Here is a 16,852-nt window from a genome sequence, read left to right as displayed (position 1 = left end):
AACCGTTATAAATGCACATATAATTAAAGAAAACATAATATCTAAAAGATGAATGTCATAAATCTAGTTCTTCATTAGTTAGCATGCACATTCAATGATTACGTTCGTGCTTATGATCGTCAATATCAGCTGTTGGAAATACTTATTTATCATCTCTTATTCATATGAATTTTAGAAATTAAAGGATTTTAATGTTTTCCGTTTAATTTTAACACTGAAATTTTGTTTGAAGTCATTAATTTTATGGATGAAAATGTTTGAAAACTTTGATAATAAAAGTCAATTAATCGTCAAAATATCGCTATTAAAAGAATTTGAAAGGCTTTTAAAATGACGGAATTGGTACGTTTCAACAATTATAACATCTAGTTATACACGATAAAAGCAACATGGGTTTTTATGGGGTTTTATCTATAACCGTCTAAATCAAAGCTATTTACTTGATTTCACGTGTTGGAAAATCGCTTTGTATATCGATTTTTTTGTTAAATTGCAATTCATGTGTTTTTAAACGAATTGGTCGTTGATGCATTGATTAGTGGTGCTGAAGGCCGTACCTTGACCTATAATGGTTTAATTTTATAAATTGTAACTTGGATGGAGAGTTGTCTCATTGGCACTCATACCACATCTTCCTATATCTATAAGCAGTCAAAATATTTAGAAAAAGGCCACCATCGTCGGGAATATCACTGCAACTTTGAGTTGTAGTTTTATTTTGTTTGTGTGTCGCGACATTTTCATGATTTCAATGTATTCCTATGAATGATGTTGCAAATGTTTATAACTGTCTTTGCAGATAATGTTGCATGCTACTTGTTTAACTTTATCACCCACGACAGTGGACCGAACACATTAATTCAATTGTTTATAATTTTGTTTGCAGGTGACACTGCATGCCACGTGTTTGACTTTGTCAGCCATGACAGTAGACCGATATCATGCCATTGTTAATCCAATAGATTCCATGAACTGGCGGTCAACAAAGACAGCTTCAGCCATCAGTCTAGCAGTATGGGCAGGTGAACGGACTATTATTATTCAAACAATTTCATTATATTTCATTATGACTGATGAACTTTTAAAATGTATAAATGTTGAATTTACATTTTTTCTTATTTTTTTCAGAAATTAAGAATGAACCAATGTATTAAAAAAACACCATGCCCCTACAAAAGATAAATGGTCAATGCCTCAGTTTTACAATGCTTAAGATTGAAATTGAACACGCTGACTTTTCTATACTCTGTACTTTTGGGTAATGCATTCATTAGTCTTCACCAAAAACTTAAAATTTGGAATGACAAAAAAGTACGACAACATCAAAGGACAAACAAAACCTTTCTATACAGAAATATTGAAACAATCCAGAAATAAAATGCAAATAAAATACAGTGGTATTAAATAAAAATTTGAATTATTACCGTTCATTAGTATTTGATTTTTCAATGTATAGGAACAATGGATTACTAGCATTACTACTTGTATTTTAATGAAAAACGTAAACGTAAAATAGGCAAGTTATTCAGGAGGACTTTAGAAATATTTACAAATATTGAGATAGTCAAATCACCGTGTTAAGGGCTTAAGGGCTCCCTCGAGTAGTTTTTCTTGATAAGGCTTTCAAGGAAAAGAACCTCCTGCAATATTTACATAACAATTTCGTTTAAGTTTGAAAAAGTTCTGAGCACATTCAGGAGAAATGATCAAATATCATAGTCATTTAACGAATTTCATTGTTTTCTCTTGATATCAACTTAAATTTTGTACATACAGATGTCTAAATGTTCCAGACGATCGCCCCCTAAATAAGAAAAAAAAACATATATTTTTTTTAAAGCACAAAACATACAAAATGAAATTAAAACAACTTGATAAGTTTCCAAAGTTTAAGATGCAAAAAGATGTGTTCTGGTTTATGCTAACTTTATATCAGTTTTTAAATTTGTTATGTCTCAGGGTATATTTCTAAATATATTCACTGAGACCTTCATAGTCTTACACAAAAATATTGAAAATCTATATTGCTGTAAATTCCATCAACCATTTTGTAATTAATTTTACAGTATCACTATCAATATGCTGCCCATACTTGATCTACACTAAAGTAACTGAAGTTGGAAAGTTTGATGAAATAGATTGCATTCCACAATGGCCGTCAACAGAATTTGATAAAGCTGTGACATTAGTCGTCGTCATGACGACATTTGTATTGCCGCTTACAGCCATAATAATATGTTACGCCTGCATTTTGTTTCATTTATGGAGTGGAGCAAACAGAAAAAACAACCGACTTGAGGTATGGTATCATAATGTTTGCAGTTTTGGTTTTCTATAAGACACTTGCGTTCGTTAATCTGTTCAACAAAAAATAATGGATTAAGATATAATCAATCTAAAAAAAAAATCATGATAATATAAAAATAAGGAGATGTGGTATGATTGCCAATGAGACAACTCTCCACCAAATTTCAAATGAAGTGGATGTAAGCAATTATAGACAACCGTACGGCCTTCAACAATGAGAAAAACTTGTACCATTTAGTCGGCTATAAAAGGCCCAGACATGAAAAATATGAAACATTTCAATTGAGAAAAATAACGGCCTATTTTATAACAAAACAATTTACGGAAAACAAATATGATAGACATGATCCAACGACAACCACTGAACTACAGGCTCCTGACTTGGGACAGGTACATAAAGAATGTGGCGAGGTTAAACATGTTTGTGAGCGCTCAACCCTCCCCTAACCTGGGACAGTGGTGGAATAGCACAATATAAGAACAAACTATAAAAATCAGTTGAAAAAGGATTAACTGTTTCTTTTTTTTTTCTATTCACAAATAAAATAGAAAGAGATTGGATGAAACTAGAACAGCATCTAACACGGGCTGCGATTTACACTTTAGGTAATTTGAATGGTATTTATTGCTTGGCTACTGGTACATGTAGTATCTACTCCACCAATACATAACATAAATCATCAGTCTTACACGAAGACTTTACTGTTATTTATTTCGTCTGAAGTCGTTAACAGTGAAGAAAATTTAGAATATATATTAATGCTAAAAAAGATATAAGTGTTTATCAAAGCGAGAAGAATACTCAGTCAACCCTTTTCAGGAGAAAAATCTGCAATGTAAATAAATAATGCTTCTGACACATAAACATTCAACGTGCTCGTAATTTGTTATGCAAATATCAGTAGTAATGTCGTTATTTTAATTTCAATAGTGTGGTTGTTGAATCTTGAATGTTATTAAACTAGTACGTTCTTTAATAAAAAAAAAAAACATTGATTAGTGTTTGCTCAACGTCTTGTGGCAAGTATTTCATACAAACTTAAGACAATTGTTTGCACCTGTCCTAAGTCAGGAATCTGATGTTCAGTAGTTGTCATTTGTTGATGTGGTTCATAAGTGTTTCTCGTTTCTCGTTTTTTATATAGATTAGACCGTTGGTTTTCCCGTTTGAATGGTTTTCCACTAGTAATATTTTGGGGCCCTTTATAGCTTGCTGTTCGGTGTGAGCCAAGGATCCGTGTTGAAGACCGTACTTTGACCTATAATGGTTTACTTTTATAAATTTTGACTTGGATGGAGAGTTGTCTCATTGGCACTCATACATGTACCACATCTTCTTATATCTTATTAAGGACGCGAATTTACAATAAATCTAGATGGTAGGATCAGCAACCCATTGAAAGCGAGAAAACGAGAAATTATTTGACTATCTCCGGAAAAAGGGGTATTTTGGTAAATGCTCCAAATATGATCTAACAATAGGCCACTAAAGGACACCTCCAAAAGTTGTAGCATGTACCCTTTGACAGAGGAGCGTGCTTCTCAACCTACATGTGGCATCGGATTTAACATACCCATAAGCGGTCGGACCTTGTTTGACTGTTTTAACATATGTATGGTAGAACTTTGAAAATACTACATGGCTAGATTGACACACCATTACGTTTAAACCTATTTTAAGTATACTGATTAAAAAATATTTACAAACACCCAGACACTTTGAGGTGGAATTTTCGGGGTTTTACCTCAAACTTTTAATTATTAGAATTCCCAATTTTTAAATCCAGTTTAAAATAAAATGGTTGAAGATATCAAAATGATAGTTTATACCCATATCTACTATCAAATATGGTCAACAAATTGGAAAAATCGATCGCAAACAAAATTTAAGTGATTCAACAAAAAAATATTTTTTGTTTTGTTTTATATTATAATAATATATGGTAAAATCCTAGGATTTGCTCCAGCTTCAACTTTGTATTTTCAAAGAGATAAACACAATCTACTATTCTGATTGGCAAATCTTCAGCTGTGACTTAGGCATGACATTATGTATAATAGGCTTTAACGCAAATTTTGTTTTACAGAGAGAAAACAGCGCTCTATCAGTTAAAAATGACAAGGCAGAAAGACAAGTTCGAAGGAAAAGACGAGTTACCCGGATGGTAGCCATTGTTGTTTTTCTGTTTGCTATATGTTGGTTACCTATTCACATACTTGCCATTTGTATTAAGTTTGATCCGAAATTTCCGAAAACAGACTCAATGCACTATTTTAAATTATTTGCTCACACACTATCTTACGCTAACTCTTGCGTCAACCCATTTGTGTACGCTTTTATAAATGAGGGATTTAGAAAAGCGATTATACGACGATCACCTAAATTATATCAATTGTGCAGTTGTTTATTAAGATCACCGATTACACAGGAAACGGATACAAGTATGGTAGATAAAGCCGTAGAAGCCAAACCCGGAATGGACGTGCATTCGGAATGTAGTACAGCTACACAGACAACAGCATGTATATTTCATTAATTAAATAGTAGGATCAATTAGAGAACTTTAGATGAACTACGTGAACCCAAATACGACTCAATACTCGTGTCTACTTCTGTTACAAGATACATTGTGTACATGTTCCTGAAATGATTTTGCTGTTTTGCTGAATGTAAACATAAAAATTTAGTATGTCTTTGTTGGCATTTTGAATTCTAATTTAGACAACTAAGATTTCATGAGAAAATGACGATATACATGTAACTATGACAACGACATATCATATTTCAAATAGGCTTTATGATTGATGAAATAAATAACGCTGCTTTGCCGAACAATTTGACAAGTGAAAGCATTATGCCGTTGTGTCTATTCAAATGTAACAAACAGAAGATGTCATTTTATTAACAAATTCCACCACAATTCTGTAAATAACTATCATAGCAGATATACATAATTTATGTGTTGTTTAAAAAAAATATTTTACTGTAAATTTATTCGAAGTTAAATTTTTGAAAATTTCTTTTTTTTGGTTATGTGTGTTAAAGATTTTAATTATTTCTTTTCGCAGGATGTTTTAGAAAGTATATAAATAAAATAAAAAATGTATATCCTATTGAAATAGTTTAAAATCCTTCACTTTTTAAACTAGATTTAGTATAAACAAAACTACTACCAAACGTCTGTAAGCTAGTCATTTACTGTATCGATAGTTTAATTGCATACGTTATGCTCATTTTCTGAAAGAAAAATATTTAGAAAATGAAGACATTGTATTGAAGTGTATTGCAGCGCGTCTTTCTAGACTCAGGGCAAATAGATCTAGCCGTTTTGCATAGACAATTGTCTATTGTATCAATATATTTGCCTCTCAATATACTTTGCCGTTATTATCTTTGGTTTGCTGTCTCGTTGAAGCTCACCACACACAATTATTGAAATAAAATGTTTTAATTGCTTTTATGATGTTTAGTTACGAATGTGGATTTGCAATTCTCAGGAAAAATGCTTGTTTTCATCGCCAATGCATACAGTGTTTAAGCTATTGTTATAATCATATTCACACTTGATGTTTTCTAAACTAGTAAATTTTAGTGTCCTTTGTATGAATCGTTGTTAAACTTTCAATGAGAGAAATGCTTCTGTATAAAAGTGAACAAAACAATAGAGAAAATAATTACAACGACCATGCTTGTTTTAAGCGGTTACTTTTGCAACGCCATTTTGAATAAATTCCATTTTATACATATTGAACATGTGTCTTGTATTTTGACTTAAATGACCAATTTATAATCTATATACCCATTTTCGCTTGATGTACAATGTAGAAAAATGCAACTTGTAAAAAATACAGTGTTTTTTAATGTTAGTTAAAAGAAATTTGCCATCTCAAGATTAAAAAAAGAAAAAAATATTTTAAATGTTAGTGTTTCTCAAGAAAAGTCGAACTAAACATATCTTACAGACGAAAATAACATACATATTAATTTGAAAAAATAAATAGTGTTAACAAAGTCCAGAAAAAACTCTAATAACAGTCCGAATCGTATCAGCTAACTAAAATAGAAGAATTAGATATTAGACATAGAAACTGTCTCTTTATATTTGTATTTTATTTCAAAGCTAATAAAATCAAATTTCAAATCGACTGTGTCAGTTATTTAAGTTCATATATTTATCATGTATTTAGGTATTAATTCACTGATACAAGTGTAAGTTAGGTACATGTTAAAAAGATGGATGAATGAACGTATTGATGTTTGTCAAACGTCATTTAGCAAATAGTTCATGTATATTCAGGACGAGAGCATGTAATTTCTTCGTTTGATTAACGGTAAAAACAAAATTTTGAATCTTTAATTTGAACCAGCTGGGAATGGAGTCCACGACGGACAACACTCAAGAAGATTATGCAACTACGAAACCACAGGGGTGAAAAAGACTGAAAAAATTACAACAGTATTCAATTCAAATCCAAATTTTAGATATATTTAACTTTATCATTAAAAATCCCGAGTGAACCTAGTTGATCGGAAGTAGTAAACAGTTTCTACATTTACCCCTCAAGTATCAATGAGTTCAACAAGAGGTTGATAGGTGGAGGACTGATAGTTAACGGACGATATGAGCTGACTATCAATCAATACAAGATTACGAACTAAAACATACAAGCATGGGATGAAAAAGTATCATTATTAATGAGGTAGAGCAGGATGCTGAGCTGTAATTTAATGGGCGATTTAATAACATCAACAATTTCCGTGTACACATGACACGACCACTCACTAAAATGTCTAAATGGGTACGTTTGCCACAAAGACGCTGACAAACTTTAACGTAGCCTAAACACACATTTGGCAAAATAGACGGTTTGACATGGATTTAATTTGCTTGTCGTATACCGATTTAATTACAATCCAAAATCTTTTACAATCCAAAAACGTTGCAGTGCGTTGTTGATTAAGATTCTTAAGTGCTATATGGATAAATCTTATCCCTTTTGATACAGTATGCGACGCTGTTGTTTGGGTATATTGGAGATCTCACAAAACATGTTTAACCCCGCCGCATATTTGCGCCTGTCCCAAGTCAAGAACCTCTAGTCTTTGTTAGTACAATATATAATTGTGTATTTTTTTTTTAATTTTGTTTCATGTGTATGTTTCGGAATTTATTGTGGCGTCCATTTCGCTGAACAACTAGTCTACATTATTGTTTAGGGGCCAACTGAAGCCGGCGTACAGGAGCGGTATTTTCTCGCTGCGTTGAAGATCTATTGGTTGCCTTGGTCTGTTTTCTGTTCTTTGGTCGGGTTATTGTCTTTTTGAAACATTCCCCATTTGCATTCTCTGTTCTAACTACTTTTAGTCATATTTCTACTGATCATCTGCTTGCATGTGAAAAAGAAGTATGAACATTAATTCGAATATAATGATAGGAAGGGCATTTGGGAGTAATCTTCTGAACTTTACCCTCGATAGTCCAAACTTGATAATGAGGATAACAAATTACCCTGTAAATACTATACGAACAATGAGAGAAGTGACACACAAAACAGATCTTCTTATATTACATTTTATATTTTCAATTGGCTTTCTTAAGTGTATGTTTAGTTTGAGATATTACATATGGTGTAGATTTTTTTTCATTGGTTATTACGATCTCGTGAGTCAAAAGATTTTTAAGTATATGGAAACTATTTATAAATATATTGACGCTATACATGTATGTCTTAATTTAGAACCGTTTATTAGCCGTTCTGATATTACTCTTCGCCACATAACAATTATGTAGATATAAGAAGATGTGGTGTGAGTGCCAATGAGACAACTCTCCATCTAAGTCAAAATTTATAAAAGTAAACCATTATAGGTCACAGTACGGTCTTCAACACGGAGCCTTGGCTCACACCGAACAGTAAGCTATAAAGGGCCCCAAAAAATTACTAGTGTAAAACCATTCAAACGGGAAAACCAACGGTCTAATCTATATAAAAAACTAGAAACGAGAAACACTTATGAACCACATCAACAAACGACAACTACTGAACATCAGATTCCTGACTTAGGACTTATGGCCCATTTTCATAATACACTATTTACATATGTAATTTATAAATTAAGGACTTTCACTCAGGCAATACGTTATACATTGTATATGGACCTGTTAGATTGTATTAAACCTCGGACTTCGTCCTCGGTTAAAATGATCTGAAGGGGTTCATATATAGAGTATTGACCTCGTCAAAAGTTCATAATTGATAAATATGTAACGAGCCATATGACAATCAGCAAATAAAATGTCATTAAAGGTAATCACAAGTAATGCATTATATTTAAAGCTGAATGCAAGGTAGACCATTAACGCCGGGATAATACTATGGAAGCTGTGACAATCTGTCTTTTAGAAATATATTGGCTGTAATATATCATGATCATATAAAATCATCTTTCTTTATTTCTTTTTCAAATTTTGCACCTATAAATCAATGTGGTTAAAATAATGTACTTGTCTTTATAATTAAACCAAAAATTTTCCTTTGCAAATTAGGAATTAGGATATACCTGACCGTTCTTGATCCTGCCTTTCCTGGTAAGCATTTATATCACAATACACATTCATATCACACCGTTACAGTCCTCTTATTCACACAACAAAGTTTTAGCTTAATACTGTAAACAAAAAATACACTAGAGGGTTGAACATTTTATTGGATTTATGTACCATAAAACGTTATGCAAAGAAGACATTGGCTAAATACGAGGGAAGAGACAAATGAAATCAAGCTACTAAAATGCATAGAGGGAAAATAACAAAAATAAATTTGAGAAAGATGGAAAACACCATTACAAAAAGTAAAAGCATAACAGACAAACAACAGTCTTCAAAACGTCAAACAGAAAAATTAAATTTTAGCAACACTAGCACCCATCGTTGGGTTTTTATTCAGTTTGTATTTTCCTGTTTCCAAATTTACCCTTTTATTATAGAATATTGAAATTATTATGGAACATCTGTTTCATGTTTCATAGATTCATAAAAGAATATGTTCCAATTGTCTAAACCACAACAATCCCGTTCTCTTATCATCGAATGTGACCTACCGAATTAGAATCGACGGGTTTGTACGTACAAATGAGCAACACATGAGGCGCCACACGTGGAGCAGGATCTGCTTACTCTTCCGGAGCACCTGAGATCACCCCCGGTTTTTGGTGTTGCTCCGTTTTTTGTTTTCTGTTTTTTGTGTTTTGTAGACAGTAACGGAACAGACTGTTTTTTGTCTTTTGGTTGTGTTTTGTTTGTTGCCATGGTATTGTAGTTCGTTTACGAACAATGACTTTGAATATATTTTTGATTTCTTCCGCCTCTCTCTTATTCGATTAAGAATTAGAAGCACTTCAGGGATTGCGTATGTAGCATTTCTATACCAAAATAAGTATTGTTCTACCAATTACAACTTCTTACAATATTATTTTGTTTGTAATTCGCATTACCGTGATGGCTTTACGAGATATTAAATCATAAACCGTACACTTGGAAACCTTATGTTATAATCCATTATCATGTTATAATCAATAATCATAGTTATAACTAGAGATGTTTATACTTTGAAATTATGTCATTTTCTTGGTTTATTTTTTTTACTGATTCCTAATTTGCGCTAGTTATGTTACAATAAACAATACAAAACAGATTAAAGCATTCAAACAGACAATGCCACATATGGCACAACTTTATGGAATTTTTGTTTGTAATGCTCTTCTGTTTCGTGATGATTTGTCCTTTTAGCCGTTTTGATCCTTGCGCCAGTTACCAGTCATATGAAGACGAGACGCGAGTCTAGTAAAACTTAGTTATACGACTGGTATATTTTCTAAGTATAGATAAAGGAGAAGTCAGCAATTCAATATTCAGAGTGCAATATGCAAAAAGACAAATAGATTATCAACTGTACGTAATAAGACACAGAAAGCGATAAGAAAAACAGATTTTCCAATCAAATCCCGAAATGATATACAATTTACCGGTAGGGCTAGCATGGTGTGCATGTACGACAAAGCTTTCCTGTTCATGTGTTGTTCATTGATGTTTGTCTTTGATTGTATGTACGTCAACGTTTAAGGAGGTCTCATGTGTTGCGTGATGGTGTGGTCTATTGTAAATCTAAAATTTCCCTTTATGTATTATTCATTCGTATTACGTAGCTGACAAACCAGTAACGTATCAGGTTCCTATAGACCAAAGACGACACAGTTGTCTATTTACAAAGTTATCCCCAAGTTGTCCCTATTCGTTGGGTTACTGTTCATTTGCATATTCTCTGCTTCTCCTTTTAGTCATTGACGAATGCGATTCAGTTAGTGGATTACGTAATATGTAATTATTAGCAACATGTTAACCAGAAAAGTATCAACTACACCATGCTGGCTAACTTAAACATATAGTATTTATGATATTACATTATAACACTGATAGTTGTTAATGTGACAATGATTGTAAGGAGTGTCAGTATAAAATGTCAAGTGCAAAAACATAGAAGATTTGCTTACCATTCTTTACCACCAATTTGTCATCGACTTATGAGTTTGAATATGATATCTTCCGCCTCTATTTTCCCGCCAACATCTAAGGCTTGTCAAACAAAAGTTGTTTTTTTTTTATTATAAATGCATGTGGTATGCAGGACTGCTTAGTACTTTATTTTAAACTGCATCTGCATGTATCAAATGTTTTGCAACATAAGTCAACTCGCCTTAACTATCCTTAATTATGTTGTGTTAAATAATATAAAAGCAAGGAGATGAGGTATGATTGCCAATGAGACAACTATCCACCAAAGTTCAAATAAAGTGGATGTTAGCAATTATAGGCAACCGTACGGCCTTCAACAATGAGAAAAAAAAACCTATAAAACGGCTATAAAAGGAATAAGTCCATCTAGAATCTGATATGACCGTCATATCTCACAGTATTCACGTTTCATATTACATATAATAGATATTCCAACTTTACTTGCTTTTCTACTAATTATGTCACTTCAAACATATAGTATATAGTAAAAGACAAGTATAAGACAACACATGTATACAGATGTTCAAAAGTCGTAAATCCCTTTTCAATATACAAATCAAGCTTAAGAAAAAGAATAAGGGACCCACGAGAATTATAGACGGTGTGAGTCCGGCTGCGTCAATACAAAGTAGTTAATGATCATTATTTACATAATTTACACTATAAAAATATAATTTAAAAAAAAAAACCAATAATTTTGAACTGAAACATAGTATGTTAGGTTGATGTATCACTGACGTTTACTATACATTTAAAATTACAAACAAACCAAACCACACATTAAAACAACAATATGTATAGAATATCAATTGTCTTTTTTAATATAACAACCGTATCAAACAGAAACATCAATATAACCCTAAGAGCCTTGATCAAGGGATTCTATTGGCCTAGGGTTGATACGGTGTGTCACATTGAAAAATCTATACGGTGTGTCACATTGGAAAATCTATATCATGTTATATAAACTTTTGATTCGAACGTCACTGATGAGTCTTTTGTAGATGAAACGCGAATACAGCGTACAAAATTTTAATTCTGGCATTTATGATGAGTTTAAATACCCCAAGTGCATATATATGTAGATGGCTTTCACTTGACACGACGTAATACATATAAGATGTTTGATAAAGCCTTCGCAATCATGATATCGATCACATGACATCACAAAGAATAAGGCCTTAAAATTTGTCTAAATATTGCCTTTGCAACCATGAATGATATCGATATCATCATGGATGGTCGTAAAGAGAGGCGAAGGATACCAAAGGGACATTCAAACTCTTAAAGCAAAAATAAACTGACAACGCCATGGATGAAAAAGAAAAAGACAAACAGAAAAACAGAAAAACAACAGTACACAAAACACAACATTGAAAAACAAAGACTGAGCAACATGAACCCCACCAAAAACTGGGGGTGATCTCAGGTTCTCCGGAAAGGTAAGCAGATTCTGCTCCACATGCGGCACCCATCGTGTATCTCATATTAGTACAAACCCGTTGATAAGTCTAATTCGGTAGGTCACATTCGGGGAAAAGGGGACGTGATTGTCGTTAAGGAAATTGGAACATATCTGTTGTTATCTGTGAAACGGATATTTTTTAACGGTCAACCAGCTCGTGATGGCGTCCGTAAGATGTACGAAGGGACGATTTCAACTTCACCACTTGGAACTCTTGGCTTAATAGTTTCCTTGTGAGCACCAACCCTCTATCAATCAAATCATGATAGGAAATACAAGCCCTGGAATATATCGTATCAACTAGGAGATGTATACTCGGTATGCAGGCGTTGCTGGAATGATTCTATATAGAAATGGAAAGTTCACAATTGGGAATTTGAAATCATTTCTTCTGTCGAAACAGCGCAATTGCCATAGATTGTATCACGCATGCATTTTGTTATCATTTACTACTGAGGATTGATACGGTGTGTCACATTGAACAATCTATAATATCATGTTGTATAAACTTTTGATTCGAACGTCACTGATGAGTCTTTTGAAGATGAAACACGAATCTGGCGTACACAATTTTAATCCTGGCATCTATGATGAGTATATATATAAGACGCATAAACGTCAACAGGAAGTCGTAATTATGTACAGTGTTTAACTTTATATATTACAGTATATATCGCCCGAATGTGTACATGTCACAACAGACCGCTACTCCCGCTGAAATGCATCCATCATTGAGGCCAAAAATGATCTTGATATTTAGCAGCATCCGGTTAGAATAAGAAGGGAAATGTTACATATGGACTACCATTGCATGGAATGTGATACGATATTTCATCTCTGGAGAAGAAACAACTCATCATAGATACAAGGCTTACATGTATCATTCTGTACGTGGGACGCGCGTTTCGTCTACAAGAGACTAATACAATATCATATTGCACGAGATTCGGTTATTTTCAAAAATATGTAGACAAATCTTATTTTTAATTTCGAATTATCGAAAAAAATAATTTCTCAAATGTGATGTCATCAAACATGGTCGCCTTTTTTAGTGACGTCACAATAGTGAATTTAGTGGAAAGCAAAACAATGAGACGTTATAATTGAATTTTTACCAACGAATACATAACTCAGATATTTAAAAGTCAATTGCGCATAGGAAACCCTTACACAGCATTGTTGTTGTTTCAAACACGGAACATTTATTTTGAATAACCATTCAATTCTAAAGCTTTAGAATATATAGACATTTAGCTGATTAATAAATATATAACCGTATATTGTGACATTTGCAATAAAAGATAGTAATAAATGTTTTCACAAAAATCATGTAAACTCGCAACTTCTATCAAATATATATGTCTTCTCTTTCCGAACACTGTAATCTCATTTCCGCAAAGAATGGTGACAATGTTAAATATTAACAATATAATTCAATAACATCCTTACTATTGAATCATTTGACGGTTTGACATTTGACCAAACTACTTTTTATATAATCAGTTTCAAACAGATTCAGTCAAGATCTATTAACTTAATTGATATCGCTCAGATGGTCATTTATTATTCTCAATCCTTATAAAACTGTACAGTGAAGGCCTCTTGAGAGTTTAAATAAATGATCAGTAATAACTAAGCCAAAGCTCATGTAGTCTCATGATTGTTCTTGACATATCTGAGGGTCTGGATGGGGGGTCTTTCATTTCTTTATTTTAAAATTTTTGGCCTATTTTTCTTTGTTCTTCATATTTTAAACCCTTTATTCGGCATTTTATGCCAATTATGTTTTATTTTGCTAACCCCATCCAGATCCTCATATCTTTTTTACACTGAAACATGGAGCGTATCACTTGAAAATGAACCTTCAATTGTTTCAATTGTTGTATCGTATCTTTCATGAAAAGAAACGATGAACAAATAGTACCTAATAGCATATAAATTTACACCAAGCCATTAGAACTGAATACAAGGGGCAAGAAAAGTGGCTGCATTCCATATCAAGTCCCATCAAAATAGGAAGATTAACTTTGTAAAGTTGGATCGGTTTTGTTTAGGCCTTAGGGTTGGTCAAAACTGTTTGGTCTCTGATGAATACTATAAACCAACTTATTTTCGCGGATACTTTATTTCGCGTTTTACCCTTTCTAGTACACATCGCGGCTATTTAATTTCGCGATTTTCTAAGTTACTTGATGTAGTTTAAGGAAAGATCAAAGTTTTACATATTCGCGATGATTTATATTCGCGTTATTTTTCTACTCGCGAAAGTTACGAAAATTAATCGCTTGCGAAAATAAGTTGGTTTACAGTAGTTGTTGCATTGAGGATCACACAACATGTCATTACTTCTGTAATGATGAAAATAATATTAAATAAATCAGTTAATTAAAAGGCTTTTTCATATATTTTGAACATTTGAATTTAGTGTGTGTCATAAAGATTAAAACCTTACTTCAATTTTGCAGCTTTTCGACTACTTAATCTTGTGCAAAATCTAAAAAGGAAATCTGAAAAACTATAACTGCACAGTGAGGGTCGATTGAGAATTTAACTAAGTGTTCAGTAATAGCTTAGTCTTACTGACTATGTCGTCTAATAATTGTTCTTTTCATATATTTCTAACCTTGAAACTCGGTGTGTACCACTTGAAAAGTAATTAATGAATTTACAACAATACATTAAAACTGAATACAACAGGCAAGCTAAGTAGCCTCATACAATGAAAACTGTATGTTTAGTGTAGAGAAAATATTGAATACTAGTATATGATTGATAAATTTACAAAACGCCGTTACACTATACCATGAGGAATCAGATAAATATATTTGTCTAATGAAAATTACGTGTTAGACCTTGTAAAAACTTTAAAATAACTATTAATCATTTCCAGTGTTTACAAAGGATTGACCAGAAACATAAAAAAAACCCAGATATAATGAAAAGAATATGGAATAAATTGAAAAAAAACTCTCTAAAAGACAGGCAAAAGATACCAAAAGGGACATTCAAACTCATCAGTCGAAAATAAACTGACAACGCAATGGCTAAAAAAGAACAAGACCAACAGACAAACAATATTACACATTGCAAAACACAGAAAACCAAAGACTGAGCAACACTCAATGTTTAATATATTCTATTTGATGTGATGATCGACAGTATCAAAAAGATATACCGCATTAATTTTTAACATATCTAAGATTAGTGGAAATATTCAATAATGATTTGACTGTAAAAATAATCGTCATAAATACAATAACCATTATAATACCAAAAACTCTAAGGACAAGACGTTTAGTGGTAAACAAACGCCCTTTAACACAAGACAAATGTCAACACAATATTCGTCACAGATGACCAAGGCTTATATTTATTTCGGTCTAGGACTTGTTTTTTAGACACATATTATTTCTGTTAAAGGACAAGGTATATAATTTGTCAATCTATGTGGAAAAGATATGTAGAATGAAGGAAAGGAGCACAGTTATTTTAGAAATTGTCAGAATAATAAGTTCAGTAGTACTAAGCGCGTTAGTGATTGAGATTATAACACAATGTTGACTGCTGTACCCCTATTTTTGACATTTTTACCTATTATGTCGGTTTGTTTTGTTCACACATCGTTGTCAATATAATGGAATATTATGCGACTGTCACACAAGTGAGAGGTCTAGCTAGCTATAAAACCAGGTTTAATCCACCATTTTCTATATAAGAAAACGCCTGTACCAAGTCAGGACTATGACAGTTGTTATCCATTCGTTTGATGTGTTTGAGCTTTTGAATTTGCCATTTACTTAGGGACTTTTCGTTTAGAATTTTCCTCGGAGTTCGGTATTTTTGTAATTTTACTTTTTAACAGGATTGAGGTATGCTACATTATATGCATAAGCCTCTAAAATTTATAAAATGAGAACTACATACACGATAGTTATAGATAACACCTAAGACAGAGTACACGTATTGATAAGTAGATTGATACAGTGGGGAATTGTGGCGATCAACCGATATGCGGTCCCATGTACAAAGCTGCATTACGAAAATAAGTTTCAAATATCAATCACTTAAATAAGTTGGATTGAGCTATTCTTTGAGGCAACTTTTGAACATACAAGCCCTACAGCTTCTTAAGAATTGCAGTATTTGTACATCCGTGGCTTTCAAACTGTGGTTTTGACGTTCCTGGTGAAGGTAAATGTAAAAAGTGCTCTTTCGAACGCAACACATTTATAGAGCTGTTTTTCTTTTTGAGAGAAGTGTGCCATTTGCCATTTTCAATGTGTAAAAATGAAACCTCTCATAAATATAAAGAAATAATTACATGTTTTCATTCTACGCATTTGCAAATTGCAATGTTTCAAAATGAAATCTTTCATAAGAAGACAAAAAATAAAAAAATAAACTTTTAATCTAGTATGTTATTTTCAAGAATAAAGCCTCTTGTAGAGAGAAAATAAAATAAATTGTCATTTTTATTCTACTTGTTTACATCAAAACAGTTGTCGAC

At 32.4% G+C, this 16,852-nt stretch overlaps 1 protein-coding gene across 2 annotated transcripts in view; it reads left to right on the top strand.

The window, feature by feature from the left end:
- The window catches only part of LOC127721870 (galanin receptor type 2-like), a 46,650-nt gene extending 40,197 nt beyond the window's left edge, over positions 1–6,453 (top strand). For both annotated transcript variants that reach the window (XM_052228681.1, XM_052228680.1), the window contains exons 3-5: positions 887–1,022; positions 2,067–2,299; positions 4,395–6,453. In XM_052228681.1, coding sequence (XP_052084641.1) covers positions 887–1,022; positions 2,067–2,299; positions 4,395–4,844 — 819 coding nt within the window. In that variant the 3' untranslated portion in view covers positions 4,845–6,453. The remainder of the gene's footprint in view (positions 1–886; positions 1,023–2,066; positions 2,300–4,394) is intronic.
- The last annotated feature ends 10,399 nt before the right edge of the window (positions 6,454–16,852 follow it).

The sequence above is a fragment of the Mytilus californianus genome, unplaced genomic scaffold (assembly GCF_021869535.1).
Source record: "Mytilus californianus isolate M0D057914Y unplaced genomic scaffold, xbMytCali1.0.p SCAF_12, whole genome shotgun sequence".
In the NCBI taxonomy this organism is placed as follows: domain Eukaryota; kingdom Metazoa; phylum Mollusca; class Bivalvia; order Mytilida; family Mytilidae; genus Mytilus; species Mytilus californianus.
The sequence above is the reverse complement of the archived record's forward strand: the minus strand, read 5'-3'. Positions and strand labels throughout refer to the sequence as shown.